At 34.6% G+C, this 23,116-nt stretch overlaps 1 protein-coding gene across 1 annotated transcript in view; it reads left to right on the forward strand.

Annotated features, from left to right (window-relative positions):
- Positions 1-23,116, forward strand: part of LOC133193586 (polycystin-1-like protein 1) — a 149,948-nt gene that overhangs the window by 68,912 nt on the left and 57,920 nt on the right. The window contains exons 34-39 of the mRNA XM_061329547.1: positions 1,230-1,467; positions 2,543-2,599; positions 9,348-9,581; positions 13,900-14,211; positions 14,724-14,834; positions 17,706-17,860. Coding sequence (XP_061185531.1) covers positions 1,230-1,467; positions 2,543-2,599; positions 9,348-9,581; positions 13,900-14,211; positions 14,724-14,834; positions 17,706-17,860 — 1,107 coding nt within the window. The remainder of the gene's footprint in view (positions 1-1,229; positions 1,468-2,542; positions 2,600-9,347; positions 9,582-13,899; positions 14,212-14,723; positions 14,835-17,705; positions 17,861-23,116) is intronic.

Here is a 23,116-nt window from a genome sequence, read left to right on the forward strand (position 1 = left end):
ATCTTTTTTAGGTCTTTTGTGTACATATCCACATCACATTTAAGTCTTGAATATACATACCCACAACTCATTTAAGTCTTAAGTGTACATATATACATCACATTTAAGTCTTGTGTGTACATTAATCTACATCACATTTAAGTCTTGTGTGTACACTAATCTACATCACATTTAAGTCTTGTGTGTACACTAATCTACACCACATTTAAGTCTTGTGTGTACATTAATCTACATCAATTTTAAGTCTTGTGTGTACACTAATCTACATCACATTTAAGTCTTTTAAGCACAGTAAAACTCGTTAAGTACAAACATAGGTAAAGCAAATTTATGGATATAGCAAAGCTTTTTGGGATTCCCACAAAATTCTTACCTTTTTTGTAAAATTTTACAGTTATAATGAACTCTGATATAGTAGCAAATTTACGGATATTGTGAACTGATTTTTTTGTCCTGTAGATGTTAAATATAATGAAATATATATTTTTTATAATAAATATTCAAATATCTCAAAATTTAGAATATCAAAAGTGACATTATTTTTTGCAAGTATTTATATTTGAAATTCAATTCATCTGAAAACTTTAATACTCCAAGGCAAACTTTGTATTTAATACTTCTCAGAATATTTTTTAGTAGTCATGCTTGGAGGAAAACATCTATATTGCGAATTCTCTATACATATACTTTAACAAACTCTGTATATGGATATAACAAATTATAGATAAAGTGAAATAAACATGTGGATCCCCAGGACTATGCTATAACTGAGTTTTACTGCACATATACACATCATATTTGTTAAGGCATGCATGTTTCTTTTGTTGTTTGTGTAAATATCCAGCTCTCGGAAATTGTTACTGGGTTTTTCATAGGAAATTCTGGTCATTCAAATGGTGAAACTGGCAGATGGCTGCCAAATGGATAAATCATTTGTCCCAGTGGTTTAGGAACTTTTTTATTTGCATGTCAAATTGTACATTTATCATAGATGTCTAGTACTTGGATTTTAATTTTCGATAAATTTAATGAGAAAAATCCCAGTTGTTGAACTATAGACTTTTTATGCAAAATACTGCATATAGGGTTCATTATATAGGCTACAATTAACATTTCTTTGAAAAGGGGGGGGGGTAGAAGAACCTGATAAATCAATGGAAAATGAACTGCAAAGTCATACTTTATAGGGAGAAAATAATACAGTAGAATGTCCTAATATTTCCTTACAGATCTGAGATGAAGAAGAAATATGATGCCAGTTTGTATAAAGATGACAGTCAGACCAGACTCTTGACTCTCTACTTAGCCATGCTTCTGAACAAGGGAGATCACTCTGGACAGTACAAGGGAGATCACTCTGGACATAGAAGTCAATATAAGGGAGAGAATTCTGGTTATGGTTCAGGACATGGGAGTCTTCATCAGCAAATACTGAGGAATCTCTGGAGTCTTCCTGTCCAGGATGAAGTAAGTGTGAAGGATATAGGTTATAGGGTCATAGCTGGTATAGGTCATAGGGTCATAACTTATATAGGTCATAGGACCATGACTGATATAGGTTATAGGACCATGACTGATATAGGTTATAGGCTCATAACTGATATAGGTTATAGGGTCAAAACTGACAGGTTAAAGAATCATGACTGATATTAGTTATAGTATCATAACTGATATAGGTGATAGAATCCTAACTGATATAGGTTAAAAAATCATAACTGATATAGGTTATAGGACCTTGACTGATATAGGTTATAGGGTTATAACTGATAATAGGTTATAGGATTTTAACTGATATAGATTAAAGGGTCATAACTGATGAAGGTTAAAGGGTTATAACTGATAGGTTAAAGAATCCTAACTGATATAGGTTATAGGATACTAAATGAATGTAGCCTAAAGGATTATAACTGATATAGCTTAAAGAATCATACTTTTAGTTTATATTGCTGAAGGGATCATACATGTCGTTTATATAGGGTAAAGGATCATAATGTGTGTGATTAAAGGATAATAGCTTATACAAGTTTAAGAATCATAGCTGATATAGGTTTAAGAATCATAGCTGATATAGGTTTAAGAATCATAGCTGATATAGGTTTAAGAATCATAGCTGATATAGGTTTAAGAATCATAGTTGATATAGGTTTAAGAATCATAGCTGATATAGGTTTAAGAATCATAGCTGATATAGGTTTAAGAATCATAGCTGATATAAGTTTAAGAATCATAGCTGATATAAGTTTAAGAATCATAGCTGATATAGGTTTAAGAATCATAGCTGATATAGGTTTAAGAATCATAGCTGATATAGGTTTAAGAATCATAGCTGATATAAGTTTAAGAATCATAGCTGATATAGGTTTAAGAATCATAGCTGATATAGGTTTAAGAATCATAACTGATACAGGTTTAAGGATCATAACTTGTACACTCAGGATACAGGATCATATACATATACTTTTACAGCCAAGTCAAAGAATCATAATTTGTTTTATTTTTAAATAAAGGTTAGGCTCAAAACCTCTTTTATTTACTTAAATAGGTTGAAGTGCTTCAGACATTGCAGGCTTTGGTGCAGCTGACCTCAGATTCACATCAGGTGAGTAGACACTAAATTAGACATTGCAGGCTTTGGTACAGCTGACCTCAGCTTTACACAAGGTCAGTAGACACTAAATTAGACATTGCAGGCTTTGGTACAGCTGACCTCAGCTTCACACAAGGTCAGTAGACACTAAATTAGACATTGCAGGCTTTGGTACAGCTGACCTCGGCTTCACACAAGGTCAGTAGACACTAAATTAGACATTGCAGGCCTTGGTACAGCTGACCTCGGCTTCACACAAGGTCAGTAGACACTAAATTAGGCACTGATCATCAAAACTCCTGTGTCTGTTATGTATAGAAAGAGTAATAGTGAAAAGTATACACTTGAAATGTCACTGAATTGGAAAATGAGATAAACAAAAGATTGATTTATCAATATCATGCATGAAAAAACCTCCAAAAAGAACACAGTGGATTAATGGGGATTTCCAGTGTAGTTGTAGTGAGCTGATTTCAGTCAGGGAAATCAAAACAGGAGGACATTATCGAGGGATATGATGTTGTCATGTAAAGATCTAATTCAATTTTCCTGATGGCTCGACTTGTGAGTTAGATCTGTAGCCGTGGACATTCGGCGTCTAATCCCATTAGGTCTGTATTTACTGTATCTTGTCTACTGACTCTGTGGAACTGTCATATAATATTACAGAGTCTTTGTGAGATTCAAATTCTGCATTAATGGGTTTGATTTGGATTTTGGGAAGGAGCATTAGCATTTGTACTTTTTTTTGCTGTAAATTCAGTTTTTGGCATGTTTAATTATTGTGATTTCATTCAATATGCCATACCAAACAAGGAATCCCCCCCCCCCCAAACCTATTCTTTCACTTTGAGCATTTATGGCAGAATGGGGGGGAAGGGGGGGGGGAAGAATGTTTTGTACATTTTAGATAACTTTATTTTTAGAATTTGAGGAAAATCTTGTTTCTACTTGTTCCAGGTTCTTTCATTAACCTTGAGTTTAGAATCCTCTCCATCCAGTGTTGGGAAACAAAGCCGATTTGTCCCCCTCTAAGTCTGACGGTGTTACCCACTAAGTCCTTGTCAAGATCTGACCGCTTCCTTTGTCAGCTCAATGGGATTTACCCAGAAAATGCTTCTGTAATCCGATTGGTTGATGGAATCCAATTTGATGGAGAGTGTTTAGAATCAGATCTTTTTTTGTCTTGCCAATTTGCTTGTGCTCTTCATTGTTTTGTTGTCGTGGGTTGCTAAGAAACTGTGATCATGTGACCAGTTTTAAGGTGAAGGTTTTAACTTTTAACTGAGTCTGAAGGATATAAGATGAGATGGAAACATTTACTTTTCATCAGTGGATTGACTCATAATTTTGTAGTCTTTTTATGGTGATCTTTTACTGTAACCTGTTTTGTTCCCTTAATTCATGCCATGGTGATTGAAATAATTTAATTTAATTAGATTTAGTTCATGTGAAAAGGATAGAGACTTATTTAATTCTGGTGTGTACAATGCTTATACAGAGATGAGAAGTTGGTAAATAATTATTTTAACAATTTTCGAGTCTGACCCTCCCCATTTCCATGGATAAGAATGTATGGGGATTTTTTTATTGATTGTTGTTGATCAAGACTTTCCTTTAAGAATTCAGATCCGACATGTATCAAATATTCTTCCTTTTATCAGTCGTTTTCACCTGTTGTATAGATATCACGAAAAATTCAATAAAAACTCGGTGAATTTATTGGACAGAGCAAACAGCCCTAAAGTCAGAAAACAATTGAAGGCCGTTATCTCTCTCAGCAAACAAAACTTATTTAATTATCCCTGACTAATTTCCAATCTCCATTCTCATATATTTTCTTATCTTTGTTAGAAAGTTGTTCATGGATGGCAAGAAATCAAACATAAAATAGCCTAATTGTCTTACTGTCAGCCATTTTTATGGGAATCACAAAAGAGTAGAGATTTTCCTGCAAGTTGAACTATTAATTAGAATTAATTCTGATTCCTGAATATTTTTCTTGTTTCTTTTTACTGCTGCAATAAAAATAAGTAAATTTTAGTCATTGACAACATTTTATTGGTTTTCGATTATAAACATGTTAATGAGAGAGGAATAAACCTCAAAAATTATCTTACAAAGAAAGTTCTCAACATAATGTATGAGATCACACAAGTCACTGTGACATTCTGTTACCATTGATACTGTGGTAAAGCTCTGGCACTGTGGTGTTCTATGCAGAATTTACTATTTAGCAGTAGAACTCTGCCAATCTCTGGTAGAGATCTGTTATTTTGTAGTAATTAAAACTCTGCTATTCTGTGCATCTATTTGGCAGTAGAACCAATCTCTGGTAAAGCTCTGATACTGTGCTATTCTATGCAGAATCTACTATTCAGCAGTAGATCTCTGCTAAACTCTAGTAAACTCTGCTATTTTGTAGTAAAACTGTGCTATTCTATGCAAAATGAATTATTTAGCAGTTAAACTCTGCTATAATCTGTTGTAGAATTCTGCTATTCTATGTAGAACTCTGCTAGTCCATATGGAACACTGCTATTTAAAGTAATCAACTTTCCTTTAGTCAATTTCTGCTATTGTAATAGCTAAAAATGCTAATTTGAAGTAGAATCCTGCTATTCTTTGGAGAACTTTATTCTGTTCTATTCTATTCTATTCTACACCTTTATGAGGGAAACCCAAAAAGTATTTTTTTTTCAATGTCTTATAATGAGGATTGCTATGCAGTGCCTTGATTGATCTTTAGGTCGGTATTCTTAACAAATCACTGACCTTTTACTAATATTGATCTGTGTAATATTTGTAAGTGAATATTGAAGTCATAGAAGCCCTGGTTTTCCCGCCTTCTGTAAGAGGCCCTAGTAGACAACAGTGATTTCTTGTACTTGTGTGTGCTTTTACAATATTGATTGAGAAGTTAAAGAAACTGTTTGAGTATTTTGTAATAGTGTGTTGCTAAAACAGAGCTGAAAACAATTGGAATATTTTAATCAATTAACAATAAAGGCTATTAACTTTTAGTATTAAGGTATGTAAGTATCTTAGTGTTACAACAGCTAGATGCATATATAACATGGATTTAGTTTATCTACAAACATGACAGAGAAAACAATTGTGTAAAAAGTAGGGGGGGGGGGCATCAGAATGCTTTATACTTTTTCTATCTAAAATGAAGCAGTGCAGTAAGAGAAAGGTGTATTTAAACAATAAAATGCTTTCTTTTAAGCGGGTTATGCGAATTTTTTCTGCCATAGCTGCGATGTTAATTCCCGTACTAACAAACAAAGAAAGACATTTTATTGTTTATATTTATATCTTTTTTAAAAAAAAAACATTCAAAGTAAATTGAATATGTTAAATATTGTATTATAGATGTGTATGTCATTGTATGCATAATTGATGGAACAGCTGTTGCTTAAGAAATCTATGCAGGTGATTTGCTAAGTGTCGTTTATGGACTGATTAATGGCAATCGTTTTTATAAGAAATAAAGGGAATAATATTCAGTGGATGTAACTATAACCCGATACCACCCAATATTTGACTAGGTGAAGGATATATACCCTGATATAACTCAATATTTGACTAGGTGAAGGATCTATACCCTGATATAACTCAATATTTGACTAGGTGAAGGAGCTGTACCCTGATATAACTCAATATTTGACTAGGTGAAGGATCTTTACCCTGATATAACTCAATATTTGACTAGGTGAAGGATCTATACCAAGATATAACTCAATATTTGACTAGGTGAAGGATCTATACCCTGATATAACTCAATATTTGACTAGGTGAAGGATCTGTACCCTGATATAACTGGATATTTGACTAGGTGAAGGATCTTTACCCTGATATAACTCAATATTTGACTTGGTGAAGGATCTATACCCTGATATAACTCGATATTTGACTAGGTGAAGGATCTGTACCCTGATATAACTGGATATTTGCCTAGGTGAAGGATCTATACCCTGATATAACTTGATATTTGACTAGGTGAAGGATCTTTACCCTGATATAACTCGATATTTGCCTAGGTGAAGGATCTATACCCTGATATAACTTGATATTTGACTAGGTGAAGGATCTTTACCCTAATATAACTCGATATTTGACTAGGTGAAGGATCTTTACCCTGATATAACTCAATATTTGACTAGGTGAAGGATCTATACCCTGATATAACTCAATATTTGACTAGGTTAAGAATCTACAGCTGTTACTAGAGGTTGACTCTATTGACCTATAACTTTTGTGGATGTCAGTTTTTGTTCAATAATCATCTATGGATTGTTTGGAGGATTACACAACTCTAAAATACAGAGACTGAATTTGAAGTTAAAGAATATAAGGTATTGTGTTGGATGTTAATACCACGAAAATAAGCTGTTTGTTTTATATGGTAAGTTTTTTTTTTTTGATGTTTTACAAAGCTATGAATCTATATTATCTGTCACAAATATTGAAAATTTTTTTCAATTTAATCATAAATACTTTTATAACATTACCAAATTATTTTTATTTTATTTCAGACTTCTATTCATTAGTTGTTATTTCCTTTTCATGTTGTTTTAATAAAAAGGTAGGGAGAACTGGAGTGTAATGGTTTAAACATCAAGGTTTGTTTGGTTGGTTGGTTATTTAACATCCCTTTGAGAATTTTCCTCTCATATTGGGGTGCCACCACTTGCCAGTAGAGGGCTGCAAATCTAGAACAGGTCCTGTACTCAGCACTTACGGCCTTTGAGGAGTGAGGTATCTTTGTTCGTGCCAGCACCTACTGTGGCACGGGACCTCAGTTTATACAGTCTCATCTGAAGGACTGGTCTCCATGTGGCACAATGGATTCAAACCTGCAACGTAAGGATCAACTCCTGACATTGCAACACCAGAGTGAATGCTCTCACCACTGCGCCATGCAGGCACCTATATAGAACCTTGGGTGTTTTTCTTGTAAACTCTTTATAAATTCCTTTTTAAATTTGTGTATCATTGAAGTGCAAACAAGTGTCACAGTGATAAAATGTCACATTTTTTGGTGGAGAAAAAATATTTATAGTAACAATATTAAAAGCTTTAAGTGGTAAAAGATTGTAAGGTCGTCGGTTGCACAGGTATACATGCAAATAGTGACAATAAAAAGCATTATTCAATTTTTTTTTTTGCACAATTTTTGTTTGACACCTATTATCTGTTTTATGGGACCATGAAGTGCAAAAATGATCATTCGATGCTTAATTGAATGAAAAGCTTTGAGATTCCATTGATAGCATTACACCATTCTGCATCAGTATATAGACTTTGTAAGATTGAATCAAAGATAATATTCTAACTTGAATGCAGGTGCAGTGTGTCTATTTTTGTGGAATACAAACTCAAGGTCAATGGTTAGATTCAATGTCAGTGGGTTTTTTTGTTTTTTTGTTTTTTCTGTATTTTACAGATTTTATGATACATGTACTTAATATGAACTCTGCATTTGACACATTAAACCCAAGAAATGTTACGTAGCTGCAGTATTTAAAGTTCTTCAGAATATTCGGTTAAAAACATTTATGATTAAAAACACTTGACACTATTTGACCTCTAAAAAAGGAATATAGTTCAAAGAATGATGTTTTTCTTTGATATAGTGCCTTTAAATTGAACTTCACATCTGCATGCTGTTCAAACAGAATGGACAATTACGATACGGTTACTGTTAAAGTCAATAAATGTTATGTCAACAGGCATATATTGACTGAGATACCTCACCCAAAAGAGTGTTTCAATAGAAAAAAAACGGTAATGTTGAGTGATAATTATACAAGACAAGGGAAGAGTCATTGTTGACCTTCTTTGATCTTGAGGAATACAAATTCTATTTGTTTTCTTAAGCTGTGTGCTGTGGTGACCTTAAAGGTTTATGAAACATGAACCTTTTAAAATGGTATACTTCTGAAATTTAATTTATAAATATTATAACAGTTCCTTCTAAAATTTAGTCGAGTTTGAACCAAATACTATAAGAGGATAAAAACTACTGTGTAAATTGTTAATTTGATTTTTAAATATACCTGGATTTAGCAGGAGGATGGTGATTGAGTCCCAATTAGACTCTGTGGATAAATCTCTCATTGTGTCGGAGTGAATGAGATTGAATTCTATGAGGCTAAGAAGAGACATGGAGTCAGCCTGCATGTTAGAGTAGATTATCACCGAGTTTGATTGATCCAGAGCTCAAATTCATGCTTCTGTCTCGGGGCTTGTCATCGCCGGGTGAAAGTCACGCAAAACTTGTGATGCTAATTTGACAGTGATAAGGTCTTAATGGATGTATTATACAGTTTCAATAGATATCAGACTCCATGATAACAGAAGTCTTGAACTCCATACAGAAGTCAGGGACAAGACAGACAGACAGAAAACTCAAAATGTACATGTATTAAAGAAGATTATAAAATGATTGCTCAGTTATTGGGTGTAAAGTCATATGTGTTGTTCCACTTTGAGAAAATTGGTTTATTTTTTTCTGGATTTCTAATTAATTCTTTACCCTGGAATTTTGGATTTTCATACTGATTTCATTGTAACAGTTTCTGGCTGTTTGATTTTTAAAATGATTTTCCCTGAAATACTTTAAAGATTTGAGATTGATTATAAGGCACTCATGTCTGCTGTTTGGTCCAATTCATTCAATAAATAAAATATTTTTATAAAACAAAAAAAAGGTTTTAAGAGTTTTTCAATGTAAGTAATTGTTTTCTTATTTCAGATGAGTAAGGTATCCCTCAGTATGTCTACATCATTACTACAGAGCCTACTGGAGAAATCTGTGACCTTGTACACTAGGAGACAGTCCCCCATACAGGGCCTCCTGACCTTGGCGGTGGAAGCAGGGTCAAATATTGTCAAGGCCATTTCCATGGCAGCCATTTCTCGAACAGATCTGTGGTTCTTCAGAGAGAAACTGGCCCAGAGTATAAACGCATTGGAAAGATTTGTCAGGGTTAGTTACTGTATTATCTCATTAGATATATTTGTCAAGGTAACTTTTAACCTTTTGTAATGGTTTGGGCTTTTGATATCAGCCTGGGTAGCTCAGTCGGTAGAGCACCTGACTAGTGATGCAGGGGTCCTGGGTTCGATTCCTGGTCCAGCCATAATTTTCTCCTTTCCTGTTACAGATTTGGTGCCATTGACCAGCCCTGGACTTGCAGGTGAAATCCTGCCAGGGGTTAATAAGAACTTAGGTTGTGTCTTCGAGGGTGAAGACAATTTAAGGAGGGAGGAATGTAATGGTTTGGGCCGTGGATATCGGCCTGCATAGCTCAGTCGGTAGAGCACCTGACTAGTGATGCAGGGGTCCTGGATTCGATTCCCGGTCCAGCCATACATTTTCTCCTTTCCTCTTACACTTTCTTGAGTATCTATTCACCAAACTTCTTAATTATATTTGGTCATGTATTGTTTTATAGACTATGTAATGAGTATCTATTCACCGAACTTCTTAATTATATTTGGTCCTGTATTGTTTTATAGACTATGTAATGAGAACAGCTCATATTTATTCTTCAATTCATCTCAGGATTTTTGTCCTTATGATTGTTGAAATCACAAGTTCTTTTTTCATAAGCTAATTTATCCTTGTGTTTTAGTTTTAAGTCGTTCATTATTTCACATGAAATATACCCAGTCTCCTTCTATATAGAATTAATGGTTTACCGACTCTGATAGAAGCTAAGAGCTGTGGTTAATGATAGAACAGCTGTGGTTGAAGAGGTTTCCTATGACTTTCATGGTTTAAAGATAACGCTTCGACCACATTAATCAATAAGGGACTGAGGCAGACCTATTTCAGGTTTCACTTTGTCATTGATGCTGAGATTGCCCATAAACAGAATTGCTTCTCTGTAACTAAACAATTTCTTTCAAAGGAAGGAATTTACCTTAAGTGTCGCCTTGACAACCATGTTTGTGGAACATTAGGTAAGGTTATCGAGAGTGTGTTGACGGTAGGACGAAAAAAATACAGGCTGTTCTGTCCAAACAAAATAATTAGGCAACAGTCATAAAAGAGGAAAAGTATAGCTTGATTGCTGAATCAATAGATTTGACACATTCATCAATACAGTCCTGTTTTTTTTTTTTTGCGGTGGTGACAGGCTCTATAAATTTTCATATTCTTTTCCCTTTCTACTCTTTGATTGATTAAATAAAACAGCTAGAACCATAAAAAACAGCAATACTACTGAGATCATTAAATAACATTCTATTAAGAAAAAATAATGTGTCTTAAGTATTTCAATTGATTTAATCATTATTAACCCAATGGCTGTCTATCAATTTTTCACATTTTCACCTTTACAAAACCATTGGGCCAGATACAATAAAACTTGGATAATGTATCCTTATATAAAGGGGTTTAAGGAATAGTTAACAGACCCATAGAAATGGTTTCAAAAGTGGGGTAGGGGGGACCTCCCAAAAAGATTTGACAAGCCAGAAAAAAAAGAAAGAAAACTTAACTGTCCAAATTCTGGAATTTCCCAGTTCTTGACCTTACAGCAATAAAATGGAAAAGGGGGGGGGGGGGGCTATTCAGATTTGCTATAGCAAAATATATTCAGAAAAAAGTAATGGGTGCCCCACCCCCCACCATTTGGCAACTGGCTGCATAACTATATCATAATTGCTGGGAAACATAATTATATGGAGCAATTTATTTTGTGTTAAAGATATGCTTTATTTTAAATAAAAATTTTTGTAAAGAAGGTTAGAGAGCTGTGCAGTATGGCCCAGGTGAACCATTAATGACAACATATTTCAGAACCATTTTATCATATTGCATATTTTAGCAGATTTATCAAGAATTTATAATGAAACAAGAACTTAGTGAACTTTTCCTGAAAAAAAAACTGCTGACAGCATGGAATCCAATCTTTCTATTAAACCTAACAGTGACAGTGTGTATTGATTTAGCGCTAATCTCATAATTTATCATTAGTGTAGAACAAAGTATCATTTATAAACCCATGTACCATGTACCAACTGAGGAAAAATCTACTAGAATCACCATAAACCAACAATAATTATGATATACACCCAGAAGAAGTGGTTAAGTGTGGAAAAGTTCCCAGTTAATGATTGTAAAGATTGAGTAGTAACAATGATCTGTGCAGAGAAAACAGGAGTATTTTACAGTTATTAAATTGGTGGTGCATTCAGGTTAAGATGTGCTTTGAAGTTAAAGGAATAAATACAAAAGATTTGTTGAGGCTCGCTAGGACCTAATATTGCATATTGAAGTCATTTTTGTCAGGGATTAGTTAATACAAGTGTCTCTGCCAGGAATCGGCTTGGACTACCCAAGACTTTTAAAGGAATAGTAATAGGACTTTCTTGAAAAGTGTCTGTGCCAGGAATCTATCTCTTGATACTACTCGCCCTCAAATATTGAGTATTCTGTGTATAATTGGCATGGACTACCTAGGAATTTTTCAGAATTAGTAATGGGACTTTCTTTAAAAGTGTCTCTGCCAGGAACTGGTAAGAACTTTTTGAGACAATATCAGGGATTGGTTGTGACTATCTGAGACAATGTCAGTGATTGGTTGTGACTATCTGAGACAATGTCAGGGATTGGTCAGGGATTGGTTGTGACTATCTGATACAATGTCAGGGAGTGGTTGTGACTATCTGAGACAATGTCAGGGATTGGTTGTGACTATCTGATACAATGTCAGGGAGTGGTTGTGACTATCTGAGACAATGTCAGGGATTGGTTGTGACTATCTGATACAATGTCAGGGAGTGGTTGTGACTATCTGAGACAATGTCAGGGATTGGTTGTGACTATCTGATACAATGTCAGGGAGTGGTTGTGACTATCTGAGACAATGTCAGGGATTGGTTGTGACTATCTGAGACAATGTCAGTGATTGGTCAGGGATTGGTTGTGACTATCTGAGACAATGTCAGGGATTGGTTGTGAACTATCTGATACAACATCAGGGATTGGTTGTGACCATCTGAGACAATGTCAGTGATTGGTTGTGACTATCTGAGACAATGTCAGGGATTGGTTGTGAACTATCTGAGACAGTGCATTATTAATTTATATGGAATATCTTCTGTGTCAGGTATTTGTTTGGACCATCTAAGACAGTTTCTTTATCAAAGATTGGTGATATCTGTGAAATCCAAGGGACCAAGAAAATAAAATACTAAAGAAATAAGCATTTGGGACTTCCAAACCACTTCAACATATCCATGGTATTCGAGATACTGTAGATTCCTAAATATACGCAAGGAATAAATTATCGCGTAATTACGCGAGGAGCACCACTCGCGAAATAAAATTACTCGCTTTTATTTTTATGGTGCTTTAATGTATGTAAAATCTCTATATAAAATCACCAATTCGCGAATTATGTTCCCACGATTTGACGCCCTTGGGCCATTTCGCGATATTAAGTACTCGCGTAAAATAAGGAATTTACAGTATTCAGTGTTCAACTGTATTCAGTATTGATAACTGGGTTATTGATGGTTGAGTTATTCAGTATTGATAACTGGGTAATTGATGGTTAAGTTATTCAGTATTGATAACTGGGTCAGTAATGAAGACATGGTAATCTGAACAGCTGTTGCTACTAAAGGAACAAACATTAGGATCAGAGGGCTGTTGTAATGTTTGAGTTTCAGAACTGGACTATGTTCTAAGTCAACACTATTGATTTCTGAGGAAACAGATTTCCTTGTCTGAATGAAATCAGTGGTCTTTAATGTAGCTTAGCAGTTACTCATGATGTTTACTTAACATGCAGTAGAGGTTTTAAGAGTGTTTTTTTTTTTTATTAAAATAATGTTTATGCCTTCATTATGGAATGTCTAGGGCACATAGTATTATTTAAAATGTCTACCCTCCCATCAAGCCACCTAAATTAGTTTTTTGGACCTTTTTTTTGTACTTGCTGATGTTAAGCCAATTTTAAGCTTACAGTTTTTTTGTACTGAAGTTTGAGATTCGTGTTAAAAGACACACTTTCTTATGAGTTGTGACCCTTGAGTTTTCCAAAATACATTTGTCTCTGGGCTTTTTAGCTCTCCTAACTTATTTTATAATTTCATTTTAAAAGTAGTTTGAAATATTTAGTCATTGATTCCACATCTGAGGCCTTTTATTATTATGACAATCTCTCCTGAATCACATGATGTTATTTACAGAATAAACTTTTAATTAAAGAATGAGCTGGTGTTTCATTTGTTAACTTTTTCACAGAATGAGCTGGCTTATCAGTTGTTTGATAACTTTTATTTTACAGAATGAGTTAGCGTATCACATGGTTGGAGAATCACCAATCAGAACAAAGGAATCTGCTTACATATCAGCACAGGCAGGACTGTTTGAATTCCAGGACACATTCACGCTGAAAATTGGCCAATCAAAAATCATGTTACCAAAACAACTCGCATCCCTGAGTAACATACAGAATAGAACAAGGATTCCTAATGAGAACAGAGTTACTTCCCCTGAATTGCCTTCAGAAACAACGCGTCTGGTTGATTGTGTTAGAGTAGAGTTTCTTAGATATCACACAGATCCTTTCCAGTTTGTTCAAAAAGGAGGCCTTAGAGTAAGTAACCAACTAAAAAAAATATTATCCAATCAAAAGGAGAAACTTATAGGAAGAAACCAATCAAAATATTATCCAATCAAAAGGGGAAACTTATAAGAAGAAACCAATCAAAAATGAGAACTGAGAGGAAGTAACCAATCAAGATGAACAAATCAGAGATTGTTTAATGAGTCCCATAACCAATCAGAATGGGGGAACAAACATTATACAGCCAATCAGAATAAGGCAGTAAACGATCAATTACAATGATCTGAAAGAGAGATTAATTTGAACTTGAAAGTCATTTTTCTAATTTTTATCTTAGACTCAAAGACTCTTAATCCAAACAGATGTATACAAATAAATGATTGATCATAAATTATCAAACTTTTCATCATATAATTTATTTTAGTTTCATTCATCTGTAAAGATGGTCTGCTAACATTGAGATACAAATCTTTAACAATTTAATAGGATACATGTATAAATCACATGACTCATTGTGAACAATTTTGTTGAAAATTTTCCAGGTTAACACTGAAGTAACTACACTGAATGTTTATGATTGTCATGGTAACAGCTTAAAAAGTCTCCACGAAGATGACCCATTGACCATTCAGTTACCAAGGCGACAACAGAAGGTATATCTAACATAACACTAGCATTTTAAAAGAAAATAAATATGCGATGAGCAAATTCACAATCGGGAAGTATTTATTATCACGTAGTTATAAGTGAAGTCAAAATTTGTTATCTTAAAGTTGATAAGACAGAAAAAAAACCCAGAGATATCTGAGGATCTAAGATACTAAGGCCCTGTTCACACGGAGAGTTTAATTCAAATTAAACATAAGTTACTGCAAATTAAATTTGAACCGCGTTCACACGGAGAATTTAATGCGAATTAGTTTAATTCGAATTAGTTTACTGTGCATTAAATTACTTCGCATTAGCTCCGTGTGAATGCTAAGCGAAGCTAATTCGAATTAAATTCTGACGCATGCAAAATGGCAGAATTAAGTCACATGCCACATGTCGGTGGTCAGATATAGGTACTTGTTTTATTTTTGAGTGAAAAAGTATAGGAAAATTATGTTAATCACTGAAATGTGTACAAACATTATGACATTATGTCAAATGGATCTGCCCTGCATAAGATGATGTGATTTGCAAATGACGTCATAATAGCTTTACTGAATAGCCTTACTACATAGAAATAAAATTTTAATTCGCATTAGTACACTTCACATCAGTTGTCGTGTGAACACAATTTAATTTGCATTAGTTTAATTCGCATTAGTTTAGTTCGCATTAATTTACTGCGAATTAAACTCTCCGTGTGAACAGGGCATAAGAGTAAATTTCATACAGAAAACTTGGTTTGGTATATACTATCAACTCATTTGACATATCATTTGTATTCAAGATATCAATATTCGAGACACCAAAGTTCAGCTGTGTTTTGTTTTTCCTGAGAGTACTGGTAATGTAATAAGTTGTAGAGGAGGTAATTTAGATGATTAGGATCGTGTTGTTGTGTCATTGAGAGTCAGCAATGTCTCTATAATTACAGTCAATGGTTCCAGAGGGAGATCATTTTGATTTTAACAACATTATAATTGCTCATTAAAATACTTGAATTTCTGAAGGACAAATGACATTGCCATACTTGCAGCAGCAGTTGTGAGTGGGTGTGCTCAGGGAATGGTTATTAAATTATCAGCAAATGCTCTGTAGTACATGCTCTTATTTAAATATGAGTTAATGTAAAATTCATTGAAGGCTCGTCATCAAATACCTATTTCTCTTCAAAAGTCAAATGACAATTTTTCATAATTAATACATACACAAGCTAAATCTTGAAACCAGTGTCATGACCATCCATATATAAACCAAATCTGATGCTGATGTAACTACTTCTCTTCACCAATACATTATCTGTTTGTATGATAAATGACTGGCTAGTCAGATTTGGCAGACATTGTTCATTCTGTACTCAATGGTCTAAAGTGATGATGATGTTTTCAGCAGTGGAGTAACTTGATATGGCAGTCAATTTACTCCTGTACAAGTTTCTTAGAATGAGATGTCTGGTGGGAGTAAGACAGGAAGAGGCTTGTAATGAAAAATAGTCGTGAAGTGACAGTGTATAATACAGAAAGAATGTGTGTGAATGAGGTAGGAAAATAGTCCAGGATTGACAGTGTATAATGAATACAGAAAGAATGTGTGTAAATGTGATAGGGAAATAGGCCTGGATTGACAGTGTATAATGCAGAAAGAATGTGTGTGAATGTGATAGGGAAATAGGCCTGGATTGACAGTGTATAATGAATACAGAAAGAATGTGTGTAAATGTGATAGGGAAATAGGCCTGGATTGACAGTGTATAATACAGAAAGAATTTGTGTGAATGTGATAGGGAAATAGGCCTGGATTGACAGTGTATAATGAATACAGAAAGAATGTGTGTAAATGTGATAGGGAAATAGGCCTGGATTGACAGTGTATAATACAGAAAGAATGTGTGTGAATGTGATAGGGAAATAGGCCTGGATTGACAGTGTATAATACAGAAAGAATGTGTGTGAATGTGATAGGGAAATAGGCCTGGATTGACAGTGTATAATACAGAAAGAATGTGTTTAAATATGATAGGGAAATAGGCCTGGATGGACAGTGTATAATACAGAAAGAATGTGTGTAAATGTGATAGGGAAATAGTCCTGGATTGACAGTGTATAATGAAAAAAGAAAGAATGTGTGTATATGAGATAGGAAAATAGTCCTGGATTGACAGTGTATAATGAATACAGAAAGAATGTGTGTGAATGAGATAGGAAAATAGTCCAGGATTGACAGTGTATAATGAATGCAGAAAAAGTGTGAACAAACTGAAGGAAGAGATCATTACATTTTACAGTGTTATGTTGTATTATTATAAAGATCATATAGTGTGTTATCTTCAGCAACAACATTTCATAAAAATTTACATTAATACTGTACAGTATCTCATTAAATGGATATCTCCTGACAGATTACATTGATATCCCATGACGGATTACACTGATATCTCATGACAGATAAAACTGATATCTCATGACAGATTACACTGATATCTCATGACAGATTACACTGATATCTCATGACAGATTACACTGATATCTCCTGACAAATTACACTGATATCTCATGACAGATTACACTGATATCTCATGACAGATTACATTTACATGACATACCAGATTAAACTGGTATCTTGTAACAGATTGTACTGACGTCTCATGACAGATTACATTGATATCTCAGATTACGTTATCACAAGAGAGATTTATCAGTATCTCATCACCTTGAATTAATATCTGATTATATCTCATCATGGGAATTATATTACATTCATATCTCAGTACAAGAGAGATATCTCATCATTGATTAAATTAATATCTTGACATAGATTACATTAATATCTTGTCACAGATAACAATAATGAAACAAATTTCATTAATATTACAGATTCCACAGGAGACAGTGTATCAGCTACATAAATCCACAATGAATGTTCACCAATTCAACTTGACTAAAAGCAGCATCCAGCAAACACTGCACATACACATAAAGATGGTGCCAGAGACTCGCGGCAGGCTTTTCCCAACAGCTCTTCTCATTGGGTAAGACATACACTGTACATTTACATATACAGGTGACTCTCGATGGCTAGTACTCTGATCTCTCGAAGTTCTCGATCTCTCGAAGTGAACCTCCGGTCCCGTTTTTTTCTACTATATAACTAAGCAAATATATTTCCTATCTCTCAAAGTTCTCTATCTCTCGAACCAAGACCTGGGTCCCGTTACACACATTTCAGTGTTCTTTACTCTCTATCTCTCGAAATTTTGATTGCGCGTGTGCACACGCCGATCAAGCGTAAAATTAATGCAGCTTAGACTTACCTGGATAACAGTGAACGCCTTGGACTGGCATGGAGGTGTTAATTGGGTGTTTACATAGATGACACTATACCTGTGAGCATCCGAGTGTTGATATAATTAATTGGTTACAATTGGTAAACTATAAACGAATTGCTTCACAACTTATTTTGACTTGACAGTGAGACGATAATTTTTAGAAAATAATTTAAGAGACGTGTCAATAATTTTTTTATAGATTATGAAGTTTTATTAGAGTTTACATAATCCCAGTATGACAAACACTGCACAAGAAATCCTATCTGAAGAATTGAATACCCATTTAATATGAGAAATCTGTTGAAGGACCCGATGAAGCCCTGGGGGTAGCCACGCTGACGATTGCTATTCAGGTTTCATATTATTATGAAATGAGAACAAATAAATACTGAAACTTAAAGAGATCGTTTTATTTATTCAAAATACGATCATTGTTGTTGAAATCAAGTGAATTACCTGTAAAATACGAATGAAAACGTGCAAGGACATTATCGACATATACTTCCGGTATTTATAATAGTAGAACAATGATGATCGGAACTGAAAATTCCGGATTTTATTCACTTTCTATCTCTCGAACCCCTCGATCTCTCGAACTTTTCTTGCGGTCCCTTGAACTTCGAGAGATCGAGAGTCACCTTAGATGTCATTAGAGACTCAAGACAAACACTGTACATTTACATATAGATGTCAGTAGAGAATTGGGGCAGAGTAGAGACTTGGGGCAGGCTTTTCCCAACAGCTCTACTTATTGGGTAAGACATACACTGTACATTTTCATATAGTATCATTAGAGACTCAAGACAAGCACTGTACATTCATATATAATTGTCAGTAGAGACTTGGGGCAAAGTAGAGACTTGGGGCAGGCTTTTCCCAATAGCTGTACTTATTAGGTAAGAGAAAGACTCCAGTGTAGAAGTGTAGAGAACATTATATTGAGAATTCATTAAGGGTTTTTGATCTACAGGAAATTTAATTAGGGCTAGGGTTAATGTTAGTGTTAACGTTAAGTTTAGGGTTAATATTTGTCAAGGGGGACAGCAATGATTCTCTAGTTTGTCCCTTGCACCAGATAAATAACTGTTCCTCAGGTAGCACTAGGGTAAGGGTCAGGACTAGAGCTAGATTTAGGGATATTGATGTCGGTCATTGTCGAGGGGGGCCGACAGTCAGTTGACTGTACCAAAACATTGATGTCACCGAGGAGTGAATGTTTTATTTTCACCCCTCTTGCCCTACTCACAAGTGGGTGAATTTCAAACGAGGCGAATTAATAAAAACACAGTATAATTTCTTAAAAAAAGAATAAACAGAATTGTGATTGGGCAAATTTAAAACTGGGCAAAATTATTAGCAACTGTGAAGGGGCAAAAATAACACAGAGCGTAAATAACCCAGTATACAGTATTAGACAGTAAATTACTTGGAGTTTTTACACCACATATCATATGTGAGTATAGGACTTTCAGTGACAGAATTAAGGCACTTGATAAAGCTATCAGTATGTTGTAAGACAATTTACTCCTTAATCTTTCCACAAAAAACCAATTTCCTCATTACAAAAGCATTTTAAATCTTGCTCTCAATATCCTCACTTCTCAGTGGGGAAATTAACGGTCTAATTTAGACTTGTGATGCTTAGGGAATCAATGTTTGTCTTCATTTGTGATGTCAGATACCCTGTCTTAACACAACCACAGACTTCTGTCTTAATCTGCTGTGAGGCTCTCAAATCTTTTCCATTTCATGGCCAGATACTCCAATTCTCAAGGTTGTATGACTTTACTGTCACATTCTAATGAGCACTACATTGTAAATTGTGTCTGTGGGAAGGTTTTATAAATGAGTTCGTTGTTGAGATATGGCGTCTCTCTCTGATGTGGTTGGTCTTGCCTTGTGTTATCTCACCTTAGGTGATAATTGAGGAATAATATTTGTGGTTTTAAATCTAATCACCAAGTTGTACATGTATATACATATTTTATAGAATCACTCAGATAATGTCTGGTAGTCACACCATAGTATGAAGTCCTTACACAGCAATACAGCACAGACTTGTCACATCAAAGATATTTTTGGAATGGAAATTTCATATTTTCTCACAAATGATCATAGATGTACAATGATTTTTTTTTCATCAGCCAACACTTTGACATCTATATATGAGAAGTAAGCCTTTAAAAAAAAGTGTTGTTCTGCAAACGGGCCCGAAATTTTGGCTCAAACCTGTGAATCAAAAAAGGTGAGCAAAGTTTTTGGGTGGTTTGCAGGCAATCTGAACATCTGTGAAATGGTTAGAGAAGGACATTGTTGTTGAGAATGGGGGCTGGAATATGAAACAATTCGAGGGATGAAATTCTGATTTTTAGCTTATATGTCTGTCATTCACCTGTTTGTCTTGCTCTCTGTCTGTGAATTAGGTACACTGGGTTAAAAATGACTTTTACAGGTAAACATATTGTTTGAAAAAGTTCACACTCAATTTCTCAGAAACCTGTGATATAGAGCTCAGTCATATTTCTAGAAAGAATCTCCATTTTCATTGTTTATACATTAATTTAAATTTTTTAATTTATCATTTTAAATTGTAAGAATCTGCATATTATAATCATTAAGGGATTGCCATCTGTGTCTTACTGTCATCACACTTCAAATGGACTTCAATGGAAAATTTGCCAGATATATTCTGATTTGCAAGGGATGTCTTGAGTAAAAAAATTAGGAAATAAACTTGCTTGTTGATACACAAATATTACACCTATACAGTCTCATTCATGAAATTCATACATTTATCAAGCAGTTTTATATCTTAATGAATAGAGCAGAAATTTTCTCAGGGACTTGGTTATGAAGTCAACATTTGATTTTAAAAATGGAACATTTTAATTACTGGGTTACCAGAAATACATATCATGTTATATATAAAAGAGCAGGGCATTTTTGTGTATACAGGACGATTTTTTCTTTCCTATTGGTTCCTCCCAAATAGATCATTAAGAAAAGGTTAATGTGTAGATTTAAACTTGGTGTGAATCTATATCCACATTGCAGTATCAAAATGTTAATGGATTGTTAAAAGGGGCCACTAATGGTTACACTGGAATCTGTTACTGAGGGAGAAAAATCACAGTTAAACATAGAAGACGTAGATAAAAAAAACTATAACTGATGGGCAGGAGTCATGGAAACATCCAGAGTAATCTTCCGTGACTTATCAGAATCCTCTGATATATGTGTCTTCATTTTCACTGTTTTACGTAGAAAATCTAGTGACTGTTCTAAATTGGCATGAGAATCACTGTGCATGGTGTTTTAAAAAACGAAAATTTATCACCGGATGTAGAGCATTTGTCACATGACTGATTCCAGATTTAGAATATTTGTCACATGACTGCCACGCCTGTTATTTTGACTCATACCTTTTAATATCAGGTGAGCAAAGTTTCAGGTGTGTTGGTCTGTGGATGTACCACACAGGATCTGGAGTTACAGGTGTGTTGGTCTTGAGTTACAGGTGTGTTGGTCTGGAGTTACAGGTGTGTTGATCTGAAGTGACAGGTGTTTTGGTCTGTGGATTGATTGATTGATTGATTGTATGTTGTTTTACGTCCCATTCGAGAATTTTTCACTTGTATAGAGACGTCACCATATACCGGTGAAGGGATTCAAATTTAGACCATTACTCGGCACTCAGGGCCATTGAGCAGTGAGGGATCTTTATCGTGCCAACGTCTGCCATGACACGGGGCCTCAGTTTTTAAGGTCTCATCCGAAGGACCAACTTTCACTTCAAAGTGTCAAGCGCATGGCAAAGGAACAGTTGCTACCCATTTTTTATCGACTTAGGTCAGTCTCGGCCGAGATTCGAACTCACGACCTCCCGATCATGGAGCAAGCGCTCTACCGACTGAGCTACCGTGAACGATGTTGGTCTGTGGATGTTCCACATAAGATCTAGAGATAAAGATGTGTTGGTCTGTTGATGTACCCAGCAAGATCTAGAGATATAGATGTGTTGGTCTGAGATATGAAGATACAGGTGTGTTGGTTTGTGGCCATACCACACAAGATTTGGAATTACAGATATGTTGATCAGTAGATATACCACATAAGATCTGAACTATTTGATGAGTTGGTCTGTGGATATACCACCCATGATTTGGAGTTAACAGATGTGTTGGGCTGTAGATATGCGACAGAACATTTGGAGATACATTTGTGTTGGTTTGTCAATATACATCACAAGATCTGGAGTAATAATGTGTTGTGGATATATATACCATACAAGATTTGGAGTTAACAGATGTGTTGGTCTGTAGATATGTGACAGAACAAGATCTGGAAATTTTGTCTTTGTTTTGAAGACAGATCTTTATCATTTCTGACTTCTTCCAGTTTTAAAGAGAGGAGTGCTTTGGAGACTGAATTTATGCCTGACAAGGAATGGTCTAACTACATTGCTTACACATTTCTTATAGCCAAATTACTACTTACTTTTGAATGAATTACTACCGGTAGTTACTTTCACAATTAAAAATAATGCATAGAAATTCATAATTGTACAAATGTAAAAATGGAAACATTTGTTTTGTACATCAATAAACAAGAAAGTTTGGACAGATTGAACAGCATTAACATGCAAAGTATTTTAAAAAAGTAATCTTGTGTACAGACCTAAATTACCTGTATACATTGAAAAGAACACAAGAAAAGGAAAGCTTAGCTAATAATTTACCAATTCAATGGCAGCAAACAGTATACAACCTGGTACATGGTTTATTTCATAATGATTAACTATGTGCCTGTCTAGTAAGAAGACATACTCGTAATATATAAGTGATCCTTCACAAAAAATTACAGTTCTCATCGACTAAGGTAATGGTGAAGGATCAGAGTCGTTGTATTGACCATAAAATTTCAGAAATGTTGACTTTAAATGGGACTGTTGATTACCTT

Source organism: Saccostrea echinata, unplaced genomic scaffold, assembly GCF_033153115.1.
Source record: "Saccostrea echinata isolate AGI-Se365-2 ecotype Australia unplaced genomic scaffold, CSIRO_AGI_Sech_v1 ptg000028l, whole genome shotgun sequence".
NCBI classification, from domain to species: Eukaryota; Metazoa; Mollusca; class Bivalvia; order Ostreida; family Ostreidae; genus Saccostrea; species Saccostrea echinata.